General features: G+C 41.4%; 1 protein-coding gene across 1 annotated transcript in view; it reads right to left on the bottom strand.

Moving 5' to 3' along the window:
* LOC128238556 (homogentisate 1,2-dioxygenase-like) overlaps nt 1–19,868 on the bottom strand; it is a 73,139-nt gene that overhangs the window by 29,108 nt on the left and 24,163 nt on the right. The window contains exons 4-5 of the mRNA XM_052954600.1: nt 7,761–7,820; nt 7,329–7,420 (exon numbers count right to left, since the gene is read on the bottom strand). Of these exons, the coding sequence (XP_052810560.1) occupies nt 7,329–7,420; nt 7,761–7,820 (152 nt within the window). The remainder of the gene's footprint in view (nt 1–7,328; nt 7,421–7,760; nt 7,821–19,868) is intronic.

Genomic DNA, 19,868 nt, shown 5'->3' with positions numbered 1-19,868 from the left:
ATTTTAAAAGCTCTCATCAAAAACAATGGCCAATGAAATCATAAGCCAAGGATCATTCCCAAAAGCTAGCACAAGCTACTGGTCCCCTATTTTCAAGAAAGGGGACACCTTTATTGAAAAGATCTATAGACCAGTCAGTTTTTACCCTCAATGAGAGAACAACATTTGGATTTTAAACTACCCCTGCTAGTGAAAGACTGGAAAATAAGCCCTTGATGAGAACCAATATGAAGGTGCAGTTCTGATGGACCTCACAGAAGCATTCAACTTACTGCCCCTTGATCTCATCTTAGACAAGCTTAATGCGTATGGTCTCAGCCCCAGCATGTAAACTTATGCACAGCTATCTAACAAACAGAAAACAACATGTCAAACTTGGTCAAATTGCCAGTGAGTGGGACTCCATCCTGAAAGGCATGCCACATGGATCATTATTAGAGTCTATAGTATTCAACATCTTCCTCAATGACATCTTCTATTTTATCAATAATGCAGCTTTGTATGATTATGCAGATGACCATATTCTCTCCATGTGTGGTAAAAATCCTGATGTTATTAAGACCACTCTTGAAGAAAAAAGTAACATTTTGATAAACTGGTTTACTTCCACTGGAGTTCCAGTCAAATGCAGGCTAATCCTGACAAATTTCAAGCCTTTTCCGTTGGCTCAAAGTCTTTTAAAGAAATAAAGGAATTCAATATACTTAATCACACTATTGTTTGTGAAGAGCAAGTGAAACTTTTAGGCGTTGAGGTAGATAGTTTATTAAATTTTGTGCCCTGATTTCTTAAATATGCAAAAAAGCAACTAAGCAATTGGATATCCTTCTAAAACAAAGCAAATTTTTGACACAAAATACTAAGCTTATTATCTTTAAATCTCTAATCAGATCCAATTACAACTACTGTCAAATTGTTTGGCATTTTTGTAGCAAGCCCAACACAGAACAAGAGGGCCATGATGGCCCTAAAACGCTCACCTAAGCAAAGGGCCACAACTAAAGCAAAACAGGAAGTTGGCCATTTTGTTGATGTTGTTGTTGATCAATGTGACCCCTTGTTGTATTTTTGTAGAAGGTTACCTAAGGAAGCTTCCTGTAAAGTTTCATTGATTTTAAACTGGTAGTTTTAGAGGAGATGTTTTTTAAAGCAAAACAGGAAGTTGGCCATTTTGTTGATGTTGTTGTTGATCAATCGTGACCCCTTGTTGTATTTTTGTAGAGGGTCACCTAAGGAAACTTCCTGTAAAGTTGCATTGAATTTGGACTGGTAGTTTCAGAGGAGATGTTTTTTTTAAAGCAAAACAGGAATTCAGCCATTTTGTTGTTGTTGCTGTTGTTGTTGTTGCTGATCAATCGTGACCCCTTGTTGTCTTTTTGTAGGTCACCCAAGGAATCTTCCTGTAAAGTTGCATTGAATTTGGAGTGGTAGTTTCAGAGGAAATGTTTTTTTAAAGCAAAACAGGAAGTCGGCCATGTTGTTGTTGTTGCTGTTGTTGTTGTTGTTAATCAATTGTGACCCCTTGTTGTATTTTTGTAGAGGGTCACCCAAGGAAGCTTCCTGTAACATTTCATTGAATTTGGTCTGGTAGTTTAAGAGGAGATGTTTTTTAGAGCAAAACAGGAAGTCGGCCATTTTGTTGTTGTTGATCAATCATGACCCCTTGTTGTATTTTTGTAGAGGGTCACCCAAGGAAGCTTCCTGTGAGTTTGATTGAATTTGGCCAGGACGGACGCCGGACAAAGACCAATCACAATGGCTCACCTTGAGCTCTTTGTGCTCTGGTGAGCTAAAATTGGAAAAGATGCAATCCAGAGCTTTAAAAATTGATTACAACTCAACTTACGAAAATCTTCTTCATAGTGTTCAATTGCCAACATTACATCTGAGCAGGGTAAGATCTCTATTGAAACTTAAAAATGTCTGACCAGAATCTCACCAGAATATGTTCACAACCTTGTAGCTTTTAAGACATGTAATTTTTTATCTCAGATATGAAAACTGTGTAGAGATGTTCCATCTGTAAGAAGAACTAAATATGGCAAGAACTCTTTCTGCTTTGAGGCCTGTCAGGTACAGCCTTCCAAAGGAAATAAGCTGCTCTCAAAACTACCTGGAATTTAGAAGGCTGATGCGCACCTGAAAAGGTCCCTCTTGTAAATGCTCAATGTTCAAATAATACCTTATTGCTTTAAAAAAATTTTTTGTAGAAATTGTGAATTATAAAATGTTTATCCTTTGTCTTAATCGAAAATGAGTTTTGTTTTCATTGGGATAGCCTACACCCAGCAGACAAGATATGGCATTCAAATACCAGAAAAGTTTTTAGCAGACAATTTGAATAAAAATAAGAAATAATCAAATTAAATGATATGGGCTAATACCTATTTATGATTGTTTCATATTTATGTATATGTATTCATGTATACATCTGTCGAACACATCATTATCAGCAAAATCTAGTAGTAAATTAGTCCAAATTACATGATAAATTACCTCCTCTAAGCAATATTTTCCAAAGATTTTTCCTATTAAGCTAGATTAATAATAACTTTTTTTACTACACTACACATCAATGTACCATACTGTTATTCCCATGAATATAATGCTACTTACAATTTTGTTTTTTCAATGTTTATGATTATCCTTTAAGTAATACTAACCATTTCAGAGGTATGTCATCTAGCGGAACTGTGCTCGTGTGGATTGCCCGTACAGCCGGGAAAACTTGTTGATGTTATCACTGTTTTCAATGCTCTAAACCAACTTACTTTTTATAATTGTATGCATCAATATGATTACGAATAGCTTTTGTAAATACTTGTTCCAATATCTTTTCATTTTAACCAATATGCTTTTATTTCCAGGTCACAAGCTCATTGTTATCATTTTGATCTGTACGAAGGCTGTTCATAAAGTTCATGGACAATATTTAAATATAATCAAGTATGTTTAGAGAAAATAAAAAATACAGTAAAAAATACCTTTAATTCTGCACTGGATACACGAACACGTGTCAAAATACATAGAACATAAACAGTTTTACAGCGGCTTTACAGAATACCCTATTACAGCCACGGAGCACTTTGACATAAAAAACGCCAACATATAATGTCACGTCACATTTTTTCAAAATATTCTCCCTTGCAGTTCATGCACTTGTTGTGACAATCTACCCATATCTTGTAAATGTCACGGTACCATGACTTGTCATAAGTAGCAACTGTAGATCGTACCACCAGGGCAAGCTCCTGCATATCAGTGTCCACGTAAATCCCCTTTAAGGCATGGAAAAACAGCAAAGTCCATTGGGGCGCAATCGGGACTATAGGGCGCATGCTCAAAGCTAAGGAAATCGATAGACATCAGTGTATCAGCTGCTTTGTGTGAAGGTGCGTTGTCCTGGTGATATAAGATATCATCGATATTCTCATGAGGCAGCTTCAGGCATTTAAGAAGTCCGTGCGTATTACCTGAAAATAAACAAATTAATGTGAAACCATAGGAAACGTTTTTTTTGTGGCGGAAATGACCCTTGATAAATAATTAATTGTGTAATGTTGTTCGAAACTTTTTTTTACTTAATTCATTTAATTTGATATAAATTGGTTTAAAAAAATAAAACCTTTAAAAACCTTCTGATAATATGGGGCATTGACAGTTTTCCCTTCTGGTACTAGGTGCTGTAGGATCATACCTTCAGAATCAATGAAGAAAATATACATTAATTTCTTAGCAGTCTTGCAGACTTTTGCCTTCTTTGGTTGTGGTGAGGTCAGATGTTTCCATACCATGGATTGCTGTTTGGATTCAGGCTCATATAAATAAAGCCAGGTCTCATCCATTGTCACTATACGTTTCAGGAAAGCATCACCCTGGCATTGAAACGGTCCAAAAAGGCACTTGAAATACTGATTCTTTTTTCTTTCTGCTCATTGTTAAGTAGCCGGGCAACCAATCGTGCACATACTTTCCACATACCTAGGTCCTGTATTATGGTCCGTTACACAACATTTGTACATATTACACATTTCCTGAACAGTTTTTCTGGGATCAGTTTGCACAATATCTCGGACCCATGCTATGTCGCATTTAGACCTAGATGGCCGGCCCGCTCTTGGAGAATCATCCACGCTGATTTAAACATCTCTGAAACGCTTATGCCATTTAAACACAAGACTTCTGCACAACTTTGTTCTGTCCTTAATGTCATATCCATTTATTATGGCTGAGCGCACTCACTACCTATGTGTATGGATAATGTCGTTAAAAATTCCAATGTCGAGTAATGACATCAATATTTCTGATGAATACTGATATGACATCATAAAATATACATTCAACACGTTGATATAATTTGGAGCCAAGTTCTCGTTTAATTACATTAAAAGTGAGTGCTCTTGTTTTGCGTTATGTTTAGACACCAAAGCGCTCCGTACCGACTATTCTACATTTCTTTAAAAATAAATTTATTTCGGAAATGTTTATATCTTTATACATTGTTTGATGTTTTCCTTTTGATTGGAATGTATATTTAAAATGATATGCATTTTATTAAAATTGTTGTTGATTTAAAAACATTATACCACTTGGCCACAAACTTTTTATCTTCACCCATGGGCAAGATTATAAGTATCTTCCATGGCCAAGAGTGTAAGATAGGTTCATTCAGACCCGAGTGTTTCCGCAAAACACCCTGCGCGAGGTTCGGGATGAACCTATCTGACACGAGCGGCTATGGTAGATGCTTTTTCTCCCACCTCAGTTAAACAAAATTAAGTATAAATATATTTTTTGCCGGAACTCTTTTGTGCTTAGTGAAAATAATTGCGTATGGATATGCGATAGCACGTGGTTGTCATGGATATGCCCGTAGTGATCCAGTTAATGTTAATAGTCAAATCGGTCTTTTTAAATAGTTCTAAGGAGAATGAAGCATTATTTCTTGAATGGTGCGTGAAAACTGTTTTATGGTGACATTTGATGCGAGAAATAATTAATTAGCATTCTAAATATTACCATAAGACAAGATTTCCTTGATGCTAATGACGACAGTCTTCAACAAGCTAGGTAGTTACAATCATGTGGTGACCATTAAAAAGAAGTTCCATACTGGCATTTTATCTTCGCCTGTGGGCAAGATTATAAGTATCTTCCATGGCCGAGAGTGTAAGATAGGTTCATTCCAACCCGAGCGTAGGGCGTTTTGCGGAAACGAGGTTCCAACAAGGGAGGTTATTACAATGTTGTGACCATTAAACAAGAGTGACACTCACAAAATACGCCCATCAATAATTTCTTGGATTCTAAGACAACTTACTGTCACATTGGCCCTTTGAGAAGCAAGCTTTTCAAGAAGCAAATGATTTGGCACAATATGGCATTAACAGTAGAAAAAATTTATTTTAATTCAAGGGTTTCGAGTCAAAAGGTGCTAAAATGTCTATAATTTTCATAGGCACTTAATCTGTCAAAGTCAGAAAAGGCTCCTGAAAATCGTGTCTATAGATATAGACGATTAATCCCAAATCATGCCCAAAGACGATCAACGTGTTCGGGATTTGAAAAACAACATTCATGTAAAAATCGTCTCCAAGAGATGATTCATCCTTAATCGTACCCAAGAGACAATCAGTGTGTACTTGGCAAAGCATTTATACCGGCAAACATTCTTGGTAAAGATTTTATAGCTACAAACATTTTCAGCAAGTTTGGTGAAGGTCAGATGAGAATTGTTCAAGTTAGAGAGTAGACAAAGCTTAAATGGCAAGGGCAGTAATCCTGAAGTGCTTCGGGGCATTTGGCTGATTATCATACTTGACCGATTTATTTTACCAACAAATATTTTCAGCAAGTTTGGTGAAGATCAGATGATAACTGTTCAAATTAGACAGTGGACAAAGCAAAAATGGCAAATTTTGACCAATTCAAGGGCCATAATCCTGAAGAGCCTGGCTGGTTATAGAACTTTGCCAAGAATATATACCAACAAACATTTATAGTAGCAAGTTTGGTGGAAATTGGATGAGAAATGTTCAAGTTAGAGAGCGGACAAAGCTAAAATGGACAATTTTGACAAATTCAGGGGGCCATAACTCTGGAGTGCCTAAAGCGATTTAGCTGGTTATTGAACTTGACCGAGATATTTCACCAACAAACACTTTCATGACGTTTGGTGGAAATTGGATGAGAAATGATCAAGTTAGAGAGCGGACAAAGCTAAAATGGCCAATTTTGACAAATTCAGGGGGCCATAACTCTGGAGTGCCTAAAGCGATTTGGCTGGTTATCGAACTTGACCTAGATATTTCACCAACAAACACTTTCATGAAGTTTGGTGGAAATTGGATGAGAAATGTTCAAGTTAGAGAGCGGACAACATTGTGGAGCCGCCCGCCCGCCCAATTTTGACAAATTCAGGGGGCCATAACTCTGGAGTGCCTAGAGCGATTTGGCTGGTTATCGAACTTGACCTAGATATTTCACCAACAAACACTTTCATGAAGTTTGGTGGAAATTGGATGAGAAATGTTCAAGTTAGAGAGCGGACAACATTGTGGAGACGCCCGCCCGCCCGCCGCCCGCCCGCTATGGGTGTTCCCATAATACGGCCATCGTAAGATGGGCGTATAAAAAGGAGTTCCATACGGGCATTTTATCTTCGCCCGTGGGCAAGATAAGAATATCTAGCATGGTTGAATATCTACCATGGTTAAATTATTGGATCTACTTATCTGAGGTGGGAGAAAAGAATTTCTAGCATGGTTAAATTAATGGACCTACTTATCTGAGGTGGGAGAAAAAGTCTTACAGGCTACAAAAAGATATAAGTGTTTGACAGAAAGATGAAGTCCTACAGGCTGTAAGAAGTTTAAGTGCTGGACAGGGAGAGGAGGTCTTACAGGCTGCAAGAAGTTTAAGTGCTGGACAGGGAGAGGAAGTCCTACAGGCTGCAAGAAGTTTAAGTGCTGGACAGGGAGAGGAGAGTTACAGGCTGCAAGAAATTAAAGTACTGGAAGAGCATAAATTTTGGACTTCATGAACAAGACTTTATTATCAGCTCATAGCTTACACAGGCTAACAATAGCACAATACATATTTACAAGTATGAAAACTACTTCAGAAACAACTAATTATGTTGGCATTATTTAAATAGATCTCTGACATGATTATTAAATCATATGGTTAACACCATTAAATAATGGTCAAAATAACCAAAACAATGACGATCACAATTAAATGCACTTAATTATATCTATTATGGAAAAGAAAGAGAGATACTAAATAAAATAGTACAAATGTAGTGGTCTATAGAGGGTATTATGTACCTGTCTCCCATAGGCGAGTTGCAGGTGTAGATGTAGATAGCAGCTCCATGTCTGGACATTGGGTCTCCTGCCCCACACACCGTGGACAAGCCCTGACATACAGGGAACACACAAAGTGAACACTCATTGTATCATCAGAATGTTGGAATACTGAATACATAGCATGTTAACCAATATCATTTGTAGTTTATTTACATAACACATATAATATTGACATAGTAAATGCCCCCCAACCCAGCTTTATTCAGCATCAAGTACATTGTTGAGAGGATTACAAACTTTCCACAAGAGGCTAACTAACATGCTAGTGATGGACGCAGGTGTGTTATAATCAAACAAAATACACATAGTCTACACAGAACATTCATTCTGTGACCTTTGTTGTCTATATTAGGCTATTAAAACCAACGTGTATTTTTTAATTACATGTACCTGTACAAAGTCTTGTTTCTTATTCTTCTTGTTTGGAATGTCAAAAGGCAGCCACCTCATCTACAAGAATCAAACAGAAACATTATTAAACCCAGAACAATGTATGGTACATTTGTAAGTATAAGAAGTTTAGAGCAGCTGTGTTGCTGTAGGGTAATAAAAATACTTCAAATGGTATTTATTTTCCAGTCAAATTTATAATCCGTATTCACTTATAAAAACAAGAGGCCTAAAGGGCCTATGCTCTACTGATATGGCTCTTGTGGTCATTTTCAATCCAGAGCATGTACGTTTGAGTAATAGGCAACAAATATATAGTTCACTTTTAGTGTTTGGGTTAGCTGAACATGCTGCACGTTCAACATCTGAGGACAGGAAGTGTTGTAAGCAGATTAGTTGCATGAACTATTTTAATATGTGCCAAGTAAAGGTAATCTGAGGGTAAAAAATATTTGCTTTCAAAACTCTACTCATCAAAATTTCATTTCTGTAGCTTTAAAAATAAAAAGTCAGCCAAAGGTCAAAGTCAAGGAGATCCGAGGACAACATTAATGCTTGTTTGCAAAACTGTTCACATGGTCAAAATTTCATTACTGTAGCTTTAAAACTTAATAAGTAAGTCAAAAGGGGTTGGGCCAGCTTTTGCCCAAGGGGCATTATTTCAAATGTTTTTAATTGCATCATATGATGCTCCACAACAAATATCAAAGGTATGGGGGCTTGTGGTTTGAAACAAGAAGATTTTGATTTTTTTTTAAATAAGTCTCTAGGAAAATTGTGACACCCAGGGCAGTGCCAGTTTTGACCCAAGGGGCATAATTTGAACAACCATGGTAGTGGACCACTAAATAAAGCCTTGTTCAAAATAGCAAGGATTTGCATAGTGGTTTCAGACAAAAAGGTTTTTAACATTTCCTAATTTACAATTTAAGGGGGGGGGGGGGGGGGGGAGTCCGTCCCTTACAAAGTAAAGAGAACTCTTCCCTGGGCCTCCGCCAACGAGGTCGTTTGCATTTGCCGCACTGGTCCCTTGTGGGACAATCTCCGTGGGGGGGGGGGGGGGGAGGAGTAATGACCCCAGGGGCTTAATTTGAACAAACCTTCACAAGCAATTGTGACTTTACATGTAAACTTGGCTAAAAATAGACTTTGCTCATGTGGACTTGGCTAAAAATAGACTTGGCTTAAAATATAACTTTTTAATACTTTCAAGACCCATAATCCAGGCATGCATGGGCAGATCTGGCTGGTTTTCGAAAGGAACCGAGCTCTAATGAATATCTAGATACTGTAGATAGATAGATAAGTTTCATCGAGATACAATAAAAAATGAAGACTGTATCGTGTTCACAAGCAATTGTTTACAGATGCACGGACAAGACTGTATCGTGTTCACAAGCAATTGTTTACAGTCGCAGGGACGCACGAACGCACATACTACGTACACATTACCATCACATAAGCTCTTCCGGCCTTTGGCCAGTAGAACTAAAAACAGAAGTGGTGTAAGTCTGACCCTTGAAGCAACATGTACTTATTTTAAGCTGTAATTCACAGTCGACATTTAGACATTCTGAACCATGACCAGTGACATCATGCGCATGATCCAAAGCATACAATCATATGATATCTATCACTGATAGTTAAAAATAACTAGTGACAGTTTGGGGACTTTTCCACTGAAAACAAGGCAAGACATCCTTCAACCCAAGGCTGAAAGGATTGTTACAGTGTAGGCCACTAACTAACCATAGTATTGGGGGATTGTTCCAGTGTAGGCCACTATCTAACCATAGTATTGGGGGATTGTTCCAGTGTTGACCACTAACTAACCATAGTATTGGGGGATTGTTCCAGTGTGGGCCACTAACTAACCATAGTATTGGGGGATTGTTCCAGTGTGGGCCACTAACTAACCATAGTATTGGGGGATTGTTCCAGTGTGGGCCACTAACTAACCATAGTATTGGGGGATTGTTCCAGTGTGGGCCACTAACTAACCATAGTATTGGGGGATTGTTCCAGTGTAGGCCACTAACTAACCATAGTATTGGGGGATTGTTCCAGTGTAGGCCACTAACTAACCATAGAATTGGGGGATTGTTCCAGTGTAGGCCACTATCTAACTGTAGTATTGGGGGATTGTTCCAGTGTAGGCCACTAACTAACCGTAGTATTGGGGGATTGTTCCAGTGTAGGCCACTAACTAACCATAGTATTGGGGGATTGTTCCAGTGCAGGCCACTAACTAACCATAGTATTGGGGGATTGTTCCAGTGGAGGCCACTAACTAACCATAGTATTGGGGGATTGTTCCAGTGTAGGCCACTAACTAACCATAGTATTGGGGGATTGTTCCAGTGTGGGCCACTATCTAACCGTAGTATTGGGGGATTGTTCCAGTGTGGGCCACTAACTAACCGTAGTATTGGGGGATTGTTCCAGTGTGGGCCACTAACTAACCATAGTATTGGGGGATTGTTCCAGTGTAGGCCACTATCTAACCATAGTATTGGGGGATTGTTCCAGTGTAGGCCACTAACTAACCATAGTATTGGGGGATTGTTCCAGTGTAGGCCACTATCTAACCATAGTATTGGGGGATTGTTCCAGTGTAGGCCACTAACTAACCATAGTATTGGGGGATTGTTCCAGTGTAGGCCACTAACTAACCATAGTATTGGGGGATTGTTCCAGTGAAGTTCACTAACTAACCATAGTATTGGGGAATTGTTCCAGTGTAGGCCACTAACTAACCATAGTATTGGGGAATTGTTCCAGTGTAGGCCACTAACTAACCATAGTATTGGGGGATTGTTCCAGTGCAGGCCACTAACTAACCGTAGTATTGGGGGATTGTTCCAGTGCAGGCCACTAACTAACCGTAGTATTGGGGGATTGTTCCAGTGCAGGCCACTAACTAACCATAGTATTGGGGGATTGTTCCAGTGCAGGCCACTAACTAATCATAGTATTGGGGGATTGTTCCAGTGCAGGCCACTAACTAACCATAGTATTGGGGGATTGTTCCAGTGTAGGCCACTAACTAACCGTACTATTGGGGGATTGTTCCAGTGTAGGCCACTAACTAACCATAGTATTAGGGAATTGTTCCAGTGAAGTTCACTAACTAACCGTAGTATTGGGGGATTGTTCCAGTGTAGGGCACTAACTAACCATAGTATTGGGGGATTGTTCCAGTGTAGGCCACTAACTAACCATAGTATTGGGGGATTGTTCCAGTGTAGGCCACTAACTAACCATAGTATTGGGGGATTGTTCCAGTGTGGGCCACTAACTAACCATAGTATTGGGGGATTGTTCCAGTGTGGGCCACTAACTAACCATAGTATTGGGGGATTGTTCCAGTGTAGGCCACTAACTAACCATAGTATTGGGGGATTGTTCCAGTGTAGGCCACTAACTTACCATAGTATTGAGGAATTGTTCCAGTGTAGGCCACTAACTAACCATAGTATTGGGGAATTGTTCCAGTGTAGGCCACTAACTAACCGTAGTATTGGGGGATTGTTCCAGTGCAGGCCACTAACTAACCATAGTATTGGGGGATTGTTCCAGTGCAGGCCACTAACTAACCATAGTATTGGGGGATTGTTCCAGTGTAGGCCACTAACTAACCATAGTATTGGGGGATTGTTCCAGTGCAGGCCACTAACTAACCATAGTATTGGGGGATTGTTCCAGTGCAGGCCACTAACTAACCATAGTATTGGGGGATTGTTCCAGTGTAGGCCACTAACTAACCGTACTATTGGGGGATTGTTCCAGTGTAGGCCACTAACTAACCATAGTATTAGGGAATTGTTCCAGTGAAGTTCACTAACTAACCGTAGTATTGGGGGATTGTTCCAGTGTAGGGCACTAACTAACCATAGTATTGGGGGATTGTTCCAGTGTAGGGCACTAACTAACCATAGTATTGGGGGATTGTTCCAGTGTAGGGCACTAACTAACCATAGTATTGGGGGATTGTTCCAGTGTAGGGCACTAACTAACCATAGTATTGGGGGATTGTTCCAGTGTAGGGCACTAACTAACCATAGTATTGGGGGATTGTTCTTGGGGGATTGTTCCAGTGTAGGCCACTAACTAACCGTAGTATTGGGGGATTGTTCCAGTGCAGGCCACTAACTAACCGTAGTATTGGGGGATTGTTCCAGTGCAGGCCACTAACTAACCATAGTATTGGGGGATTGTTCCAGTGTAGGCCACTAACTAACCATAGTATTGGGGGATTGTTCCAGTGTAGGCCACTAACTAACCGTACTATTGGGGAATTGTTCCAGTGTAGGCCACTAACTAACCATAGTATTAGGGAATTGTTCCAGTGTAGGCCACTAACTAACCGTAGTATTGGGGGATTGTTCCAGTGTAGGCCACTAACTAACCATAGTATTGGGGGATTGTTCCAGTGTAGGGCACTAACTAACCATAGTATTGGGGGATTGTTCCAGTGTAGGCCACTATCAAACTGTAGTATTGGGGGATTGTTCCAGTGTAGGCCACTAACTAACCGTAGTATTGGGGGATTGTTCCAGTGAAGTTCACTAACCAACCGTAGTATTGGGGGATTGTTCCAGTGTAGGCCACTATCTAACTGTAGTATTGGGGGATTGTTCCAGTGTAGGCCACTAACTAACCGTAGTATTGGGGGATTGTTCCAATGAAGTTCACTAACTAACCATAGTATTGGGGAATTGTTCCAGTGTAGGCCACTATCTAACTGTAGTATTGGGGGATTGTTCCAGTGTAGGCCACTAACTAACCATAGTATTGGGGGATTGTTCCAGTGTAGGCCACTAACTAACCATAGTATTGGGGGATTGTTCCAGTGCAGGCCACTAACTAACCATAGTATTGGGGGATTGTTCCAGTGCAGGCAACTAACTAACCATAGTATTGGGGGATTGTTCCAGTGCAGGCCACTAACTAACCATAGTATTGGGGGATTGTTCCAGTGTAGGCCACTAACTAACCGTACTATTGGGGAATTGTTCCAGTGTAGGCCACTAACTAACCATAGTATTAGGGAATTGTTCCAGTGTAGGCCACTAACTAACCGTAGTATTGGGGGATTGTTCCAGTGTAGGCCACTAACTAACCATAGTATTGGGGGATTGTTCCAGTGTAGGGCACTAACTAACCATAGTATTGGGGGATTGTTCCAGTGTAGGCCACTATCAAACTGTAGTATTGGGGGATTGTTCCAGTGTAGGCCACTAACTAACCGTAGTATTGGGGGATTGTTCCAGTGAAGTTCACTAACCAACCGTAGTATTGGGGGATTGTTCCAGTGTAGGCCACTATCTAACTGTAGTATTGGGGGATTGTTCCAGTGTAGGCCACTAACTAACCATAGTATTGGGGGATTGTTCCAATGAAGTTCACTAACTAACCATAGTATTGGGGAATTGTTCCAGTGTAGGCCACTATCTAACTGTAGTATTGGGGGATTGTTCCAGTGTAGGCCACTAACTTACCATAGTATTGGGGGATTGTTCCAGTGAAGTTCACTAACTAACCATAGTATCGGGGGATTGTTTCAGTGTAGGCCACTATCTAACTGTAGTATTGGGGGATTGTTCCAGTGTAGGCCACTAACTAACCATAGTATTGGGGGATTGTTCCAGTGTAGGCCACTAACTAACCATAGTATTGGGGGATTGTTCCAGTGTAGGCCACTAACTAACCATAGTATTGGGGGATTGTTCCAGTGTAAGCCACTAACTAACCTTAGTATTAGGGGGATTGTTCCAGTGCAGGCCACAAACTAACCATAGTATTGGGGGATTGTTCCAGTGTAGGCCACTATCTAACCGTAGTATTGGGGAATTGTTCCAGTGTCAGCCACTAACTAACCATAGTATTGGGGGATTGTTCCAGTGTAGGCCACTAACTAACCGTAGTATTGGGGGATTGTTCCAGTCTAGGCCACTAACTAACCATAGTATTGGGGGATTGTTCCAGTGTAGGCCACTAACTAACCATAGTATTGGGGGATTGTTCCAGTGTAGGCCACTAACTAACCATAGTATTGGGGGATTGTTCCAGTGTAGGCCACTAACTAACCATAGTATTGGGGGATTGTTCCAGTGTAGGCCACTAACTAACCATAGTATTGGGGGATTGTTCCAGTGAAGTTCACTAACTAACCATAGTATTGGGGGATTGTTTCAGTGTAGGCCACTAACTAACCGTAGTATTGGGGGATTGTTCCAGTGTAGGCCACTATCTAACCATAGTATTGGGGGATTGTTCCAGTGTAGGCCACTAACTAACCATAGTATTGGGGAATTGTTCCAGTGTCAGCCACTAACTAACCATAGTATTGGGGGATTGTTCCAGTGTAGGCCACTAACTAACCATAGTATTGGGGGATTGTTCCAGTGAAGTTCACTAACTAACCGTAGTATTGGGGGATTGTTCCAGTGTAGGCCACTAACTAACCATAGTATTGGGGGATTGTTCCAGTGTAGGCCACTAACTAACCATAGTATTGGGGGATTGTTCCAGTGTAGGCCACTATCTAACTGTAGTATTGGGGGATTGTTCCAGTGTAGGCCACTAACTAACCATAGTATTGGGGGATTGTTCCAGTGAAGTTCACTAACTAACCGTAGTATTGGGGAATTGTTCCAGTGTCAGCCACTAACTAACCATAGTATTGGGGGATTGTTCCAGTGTAGGCCACTAACTAACCGTAGTATTGGGGGATTGTTCCAGTGAAGTTCACTAACTAACCGTAGTATTGGGGGATTGTTCCAGTGTAGGCCACTAACTAACCATAGTATTAGGGGATTGTTCCAGTGAAGTTCAGTAACTAACCGTAGTATTGGGGGATTGTTCCAGTGAAGTTCAGTAACTAACCGTAGTGTTGGGGGATTGTTCCAGTGTAGGCCACTAACTAACCATAGTATTGGGGGATTGTTCCAGTGTAGGCCACTAACTAACCATAGTATTGGGGGATTGTTCCAGTGTAGGCCACTATCTAACTGTAGTATTGGGGGATTGTTCCAGTGTAGGCCACTAACTAACCATAATATTGGGGGATTGTTCCAGTGTAGGCCACTAACTAACCATAGTATTGGGGGATTGTTCCAGTGTAGGCCACTATCTAACCGTAGTATTGGGGGATTGTTCCAGTGTAGGCCACTAACTAACCTTAGTATTAGGGGGATTGTTCCAGTGTAGGCCACTAACTAACCATAGTATTGGTGGATTGTTCCAGTGTGGGCCACTAACTAACCATGGTATTGGGGGATTGTTCCAGTGTAGGCCACTAACTAACCATAGTATTGGGGGATTGTTCCAGTAAAGTTCACTAACTAACCGTAGTATTGGGGGATTGTTCCAGTGTAGGCCACTAACTAACCATAGTATTGGGGGATTGTTCCAGTGCAGGCCACTAACTAACCGTAGTATTGGGGGATTGTTCCAGTGAAGTTCACTAACTAACCGTAGTATTGGGGAATTGTTCCAGTGTAGGCCACTAACTTACCGTAGTATTAGGGGATTGTTCCAGTGTAGGCCACTAACTAACCGTAGTATTGGGGGATTGTTCCAGTGTAGGCCACTAACTAACCATAGTATTGGGGGATTGTTCCAGTGTAGGCCACTAACTAACCGTAGTATTAGGGGATTGTTCCAGTGTAGGCCACTAACTAACCGTAGTATTGGGGGATTGTTCCAGTGTAGGCCACTAACTAACCATAGTATTGGGGGATTGTTCCAGTGTAGGCCACTAACTAACCGTAGTATTGGGGGATTGTTCCAGTGTAGGCCACTAACTAACCGTAGTATTGGGGGATTGTTCCAGTGTAGGCCACTAACTAACCATAGTATTGGGGGATTGTTCCAGTGTAGGCCACTAACTAACCATAGTATTGGGGGATTGTTCCAGTGTAGGCCACTAACTAACCATAGTATTGGGGGATTGTTCCAGTGTAGGCCACTAACTAACCATAGTATTGGGGGATTGTTCCAGTGTAGGCCACTAACTAACCATAGTATTGGGGGATTGTTCCAGTGTAGGCCACTAACTAACCATAGTATTGGGGGATTGTTCCAGTGTAAGCCACTAACTAACCTTAGTATTAGGGGGATTGTTCCAGTGCAGGCCACAAACTAACCATAGTATTGGGGGATTGTTCCAGTGTAGGCCACTATCTAACCGTAGTATTGGGGAATTGTTCCAGTGTCAGCCACTAACTAACCATAGTATTGGGGGATTGTTCCAGTGTAGGCCACTAACTAACCATAGTATTGGGGGATTGTTCCAGTGAAGTTCACTAACTAACCGTAGTATTGGGGGATTGTTCCAGTGTAGGCCACTAACTAACCATAGTATTGGGGGATTGTTCCAGTGTAGGCCACTAACTAACCATAGTATTGGGGGATTGTTCCAGTGTAGGCCACTATCTAACTGTAGTATTGGGGGATTGTTCCAGTGTAGGCCACTAACTAACCATAGTATTGGGGGATTGTTCCAGTGAAGTTCACTAACTAACCGTAGTATTGGGGAATTGTTCCAGTGTCAGCCACTAACTAACCATAGTATTGGGGGATTGTTCCAGTGTAGGCCACTAACTAACCATAGTATTGGGGGATTGTTCCAGTGAAGTTCACTAACTAACCGTAGTATTGGGGGATTGTTCCAGTGTAGGCCACTAACTAACCATAGTATTGGGGGATTGTTCCAGTGAAGTTCAGTAACTAACCGTAGTATTGGGGGATTGTTCCAGTGAAGTTCAGTAACTAACCGTAGTATTGGGGGATTGTTCCAGTGTAGGCCACTAACTAACCATAGTATTGGGGGATTGTTCCAGTGTAGGCCACTAACTAACCATAGTATTGGGGGATTGTTCCAGTGTAGGCCACTATCTAACTGTAGTATTGGGGGATTGTTCCAGTGTAGGCCACTAACTAACCATAGTATTGGGGGATTGTTCCAGTGTAGGCCACTAACTAACCATAGTATTGGGGGATTGTTCCAGTGTAGGCCACTAACTAACCATAGTATTGGGGGATTGTTCCAGTGTAGGCCACTAACTAACCTTAGTATTAGGGGGATTGTTCCAGTGTAGGCCACTAACTAACCATAGTATTGGTGGATTGTTCCAGTGTGGGCCACTAACTAACCATAGTATTGGGGGATTGTTCCAGTGTAGGCCACTAACTAACCATAGTATTGGGGGATTGTTCCAGTAAAGTTCACTAACTAACCGTAGTATTGGGGGATTGTTCCAGTGTAGGCCACTAACTAACCATAGTATTGGGGGATTGTTCCAGTGTAGGCCACTAACTAACCGTAGTATTGGGGAATTGTTCCAGTGAAGTTCACTAACTAACCGTAGTATTGGGGAATTGTTCCAGTGTAGGCCACTAACTTACCGTAGTATTAGGGGATTGTTCCAGTGTAGGCCACTAACTAACCGTAGTATTGGGGGATTGTTCCAGTGTAGGCCACTAACTAACCATAGTATTGGGGGATTGTTCCAGTGTAGGCCACTAACTTACCGTAGTATTAGGGGATTGTTCCAGTGTAGGCCACTAACTAACCGTAGTATTGGGGGATTGTTCCAGTGTAGGCCACTAACTAACCGTAGTATTGGGGGATTGTTCCAGTGTAGGCCACTAACTAACCGTAGTATTGGGGGATTGTTCCAGTGTAGGCCACTAACTAACCGTAGTATTGGGGGATTGTTCCAGTGTAGGCCACTAACTAACCATAGTATTGGGGGATTGTTCCAGTGTAGGCCACTAACTAACCATAGTATTGGGGGATTGTTCCAGTGTAGGCCACTAACTAACCATAGTATTGGGGGATTGTTCCAGTGTAGGCCACTAACTAACCATAGTATTGGGGGATTGTTCCAGTGAAGTTCACTAACTAACCATAGTATTGGGGGATTGTTTCAGTGTAGGCCACTAACTAACCGTAGTATTGGGGGATTGTTCCAGTGTAGGCCACTAACTAACCATAGTATTGGGGGATTGTTCCAGTGTAGGCCTTAAACTAACCACAGTGTTGAGTATTGTTCCAGTGAAGTTCACTAACTATCCATAGTGTTAGGGGATTCTTCTAAAGTAGGCCACTAACTAACCGTAGTATTGGGGGATTGTTTGAGTGTAGGCCACTTACTAACCATAGTATTAAGGGCTTGTTCCAGTGTAGGCCACTAACTACCTATAGTATTAGGGGATTGTTCCAGTGTAGGCCGTAAACTAACCACAGTGTTGAGTATTGTTCCAGTGAAGTTCACTAACTATCCGTAGTGTTAGGGGATTGTTCCAGTGTAGGCCACTAACTAACCATAGTATTGGGGGATTGTTCCAGTGTCGGCCATTAACTAACCGTAGTATTGGGGGATTGTTCGAGTGTAGGCCACTTACTATCTGTAGTATTAGGGGCTTGTTCCAGTGTAGGCCACTAACTATCCATAGTATTAGGGGATTGTTCCAGTGTAGGCCACAAACTAACCACAGTGTTGAGTATTGTTCCAGTGAAGTTCACTAACTATCCATAGTGTTAGGGGCTTGTTCCAGTGTAGGCCACTAACTAACCGTAGTATTGGAGGATTGTTCCAGTGTAGGCCATAAACTAACCACAGTGTTGAGTATTGTTCCAGTGAAGTTCACTAACTATCCATAGTGTTAGGGGATTCTTCCAGTGTAGGCCACTAACTAACTGTAGTATTGGGGGATTGTTCGAGTGTAGGCCACTTACTAACCATAGTATTGGGGGATTGTTCCAGTGAAGTTCACTAACTAACCATAGTATTGGGGGATTGTTTCAGTGTAGGCCACTATCTAACCATAGTATTGGGGGATTGTTCCAGTGAAGTTCACTAACTAACCTTAGTATTGGGGGATTGTTCCAGTGTAGGCCACTAACTAACCATAGTATTGGGGGATTGTTCCAGTGTAGGCCACTAACTAACCATAGTATTGGGGGATTGTTCCAGTGAAGTTCACTAACTAACCGTAGTATTGGGGGATTGTTCCAGTGTAGGCCACTAACTAACCGTAGTATTGGGGGATTGTTCCAGTGTAGGCCACTATCTAACCGTAGTATTGGGGAATTGTTCCAGTGTCAGCCACTAACTAACCATAGTATTGGGGGATTGTTCCAGTGTAGGCCACTAACTAACCATAGTATTGGGGGATTGTTCCAGTGAAGTTCACTAACTAACCGTAGTATTGGGGGATTGTTCCAGTGTAGGCCACTAACTAACCATAGTATTGGGGGATTGTTCCAGTGAAGTTCAGTAACTAACCGTAGTATTGGGGGATTGTTCCAGTGAAGTTCAGTAACTAACCGTAGTATTGGGGGATTGTTCCAGTGTAGGCCACTAACTAACCATAGTATTGGGGGATTGTTCCAGTGTAGGCCACTAACTAACCATAGTATTGGGGGATTGTTCCAGTGTAGGCCACTATCTAACTGTAGTATTGGGGGATTGTTCCAGTGTAGGCCACTAACTAACCGTAGTATTGGGGGATTGTTCCAGTGAAGTTCACTAACTAACCGTAGTATTGGGGGATTGTTCCAGTGTAGGCCACTATCTAACTGTAGTATTGGGGGATTGTTTCAGTGTAGGCCACTAACTAACCGTAGTATAGGGGGATTGTTCCAGTGAAGTTCACAAACCAACCGTAGTATTGGGGGATTGTTCCAGTGTAGGCCACTATCTAACTGTAGTATTGGGGGATTGTTCCAGTGTAGGCCACTAACTAACCATAGTATTGGGGGATTGTTCCAGTGTAGGCCACTATCTAACTGTAGTATTGGGGGATTGTTCCAGTGTAGGCCACTAACTAACCGTAGTATTGGGGGATTGTTCCAGTGAAGTTCACTAACTAACCGTAGTATTGGGGGATTGTTCCAGTGTAGGCCACTATCTAACTGTAGTATTGGGGGATTGTTTCAGTGTAGGCCACTAACTAACCGTAGTATTGGGGGATTGTTCCAGTGAAGTTCACAAACCAACCGTAGTATTGGGGGATTGTTCCAGTGTAGGCCACTATCTAACTGTAGTATTGGGGGATTGTTCCAGTGTAGGCCACTAACTAACCATAGTATTGGGG

This window comes from Mya arenaria, chromosome 6, assembly GCF_026914265.1.
Source record: "Mya arenaria isolate MELC-2E11 chromosome 6, ASM2691426v1".
Taxonomy (NCBI): domain Eukaryota; kingdom Metazoa; phylum Mollusca; class Bivalvia; order Myida; family Myidae; genus Mya; species Mya arenaria.
The sequence above is the reverse complement of the archived record's forward strand: the minus strand, read 5'-3'. Positions and strand labels throughout refer to the sequence as shown.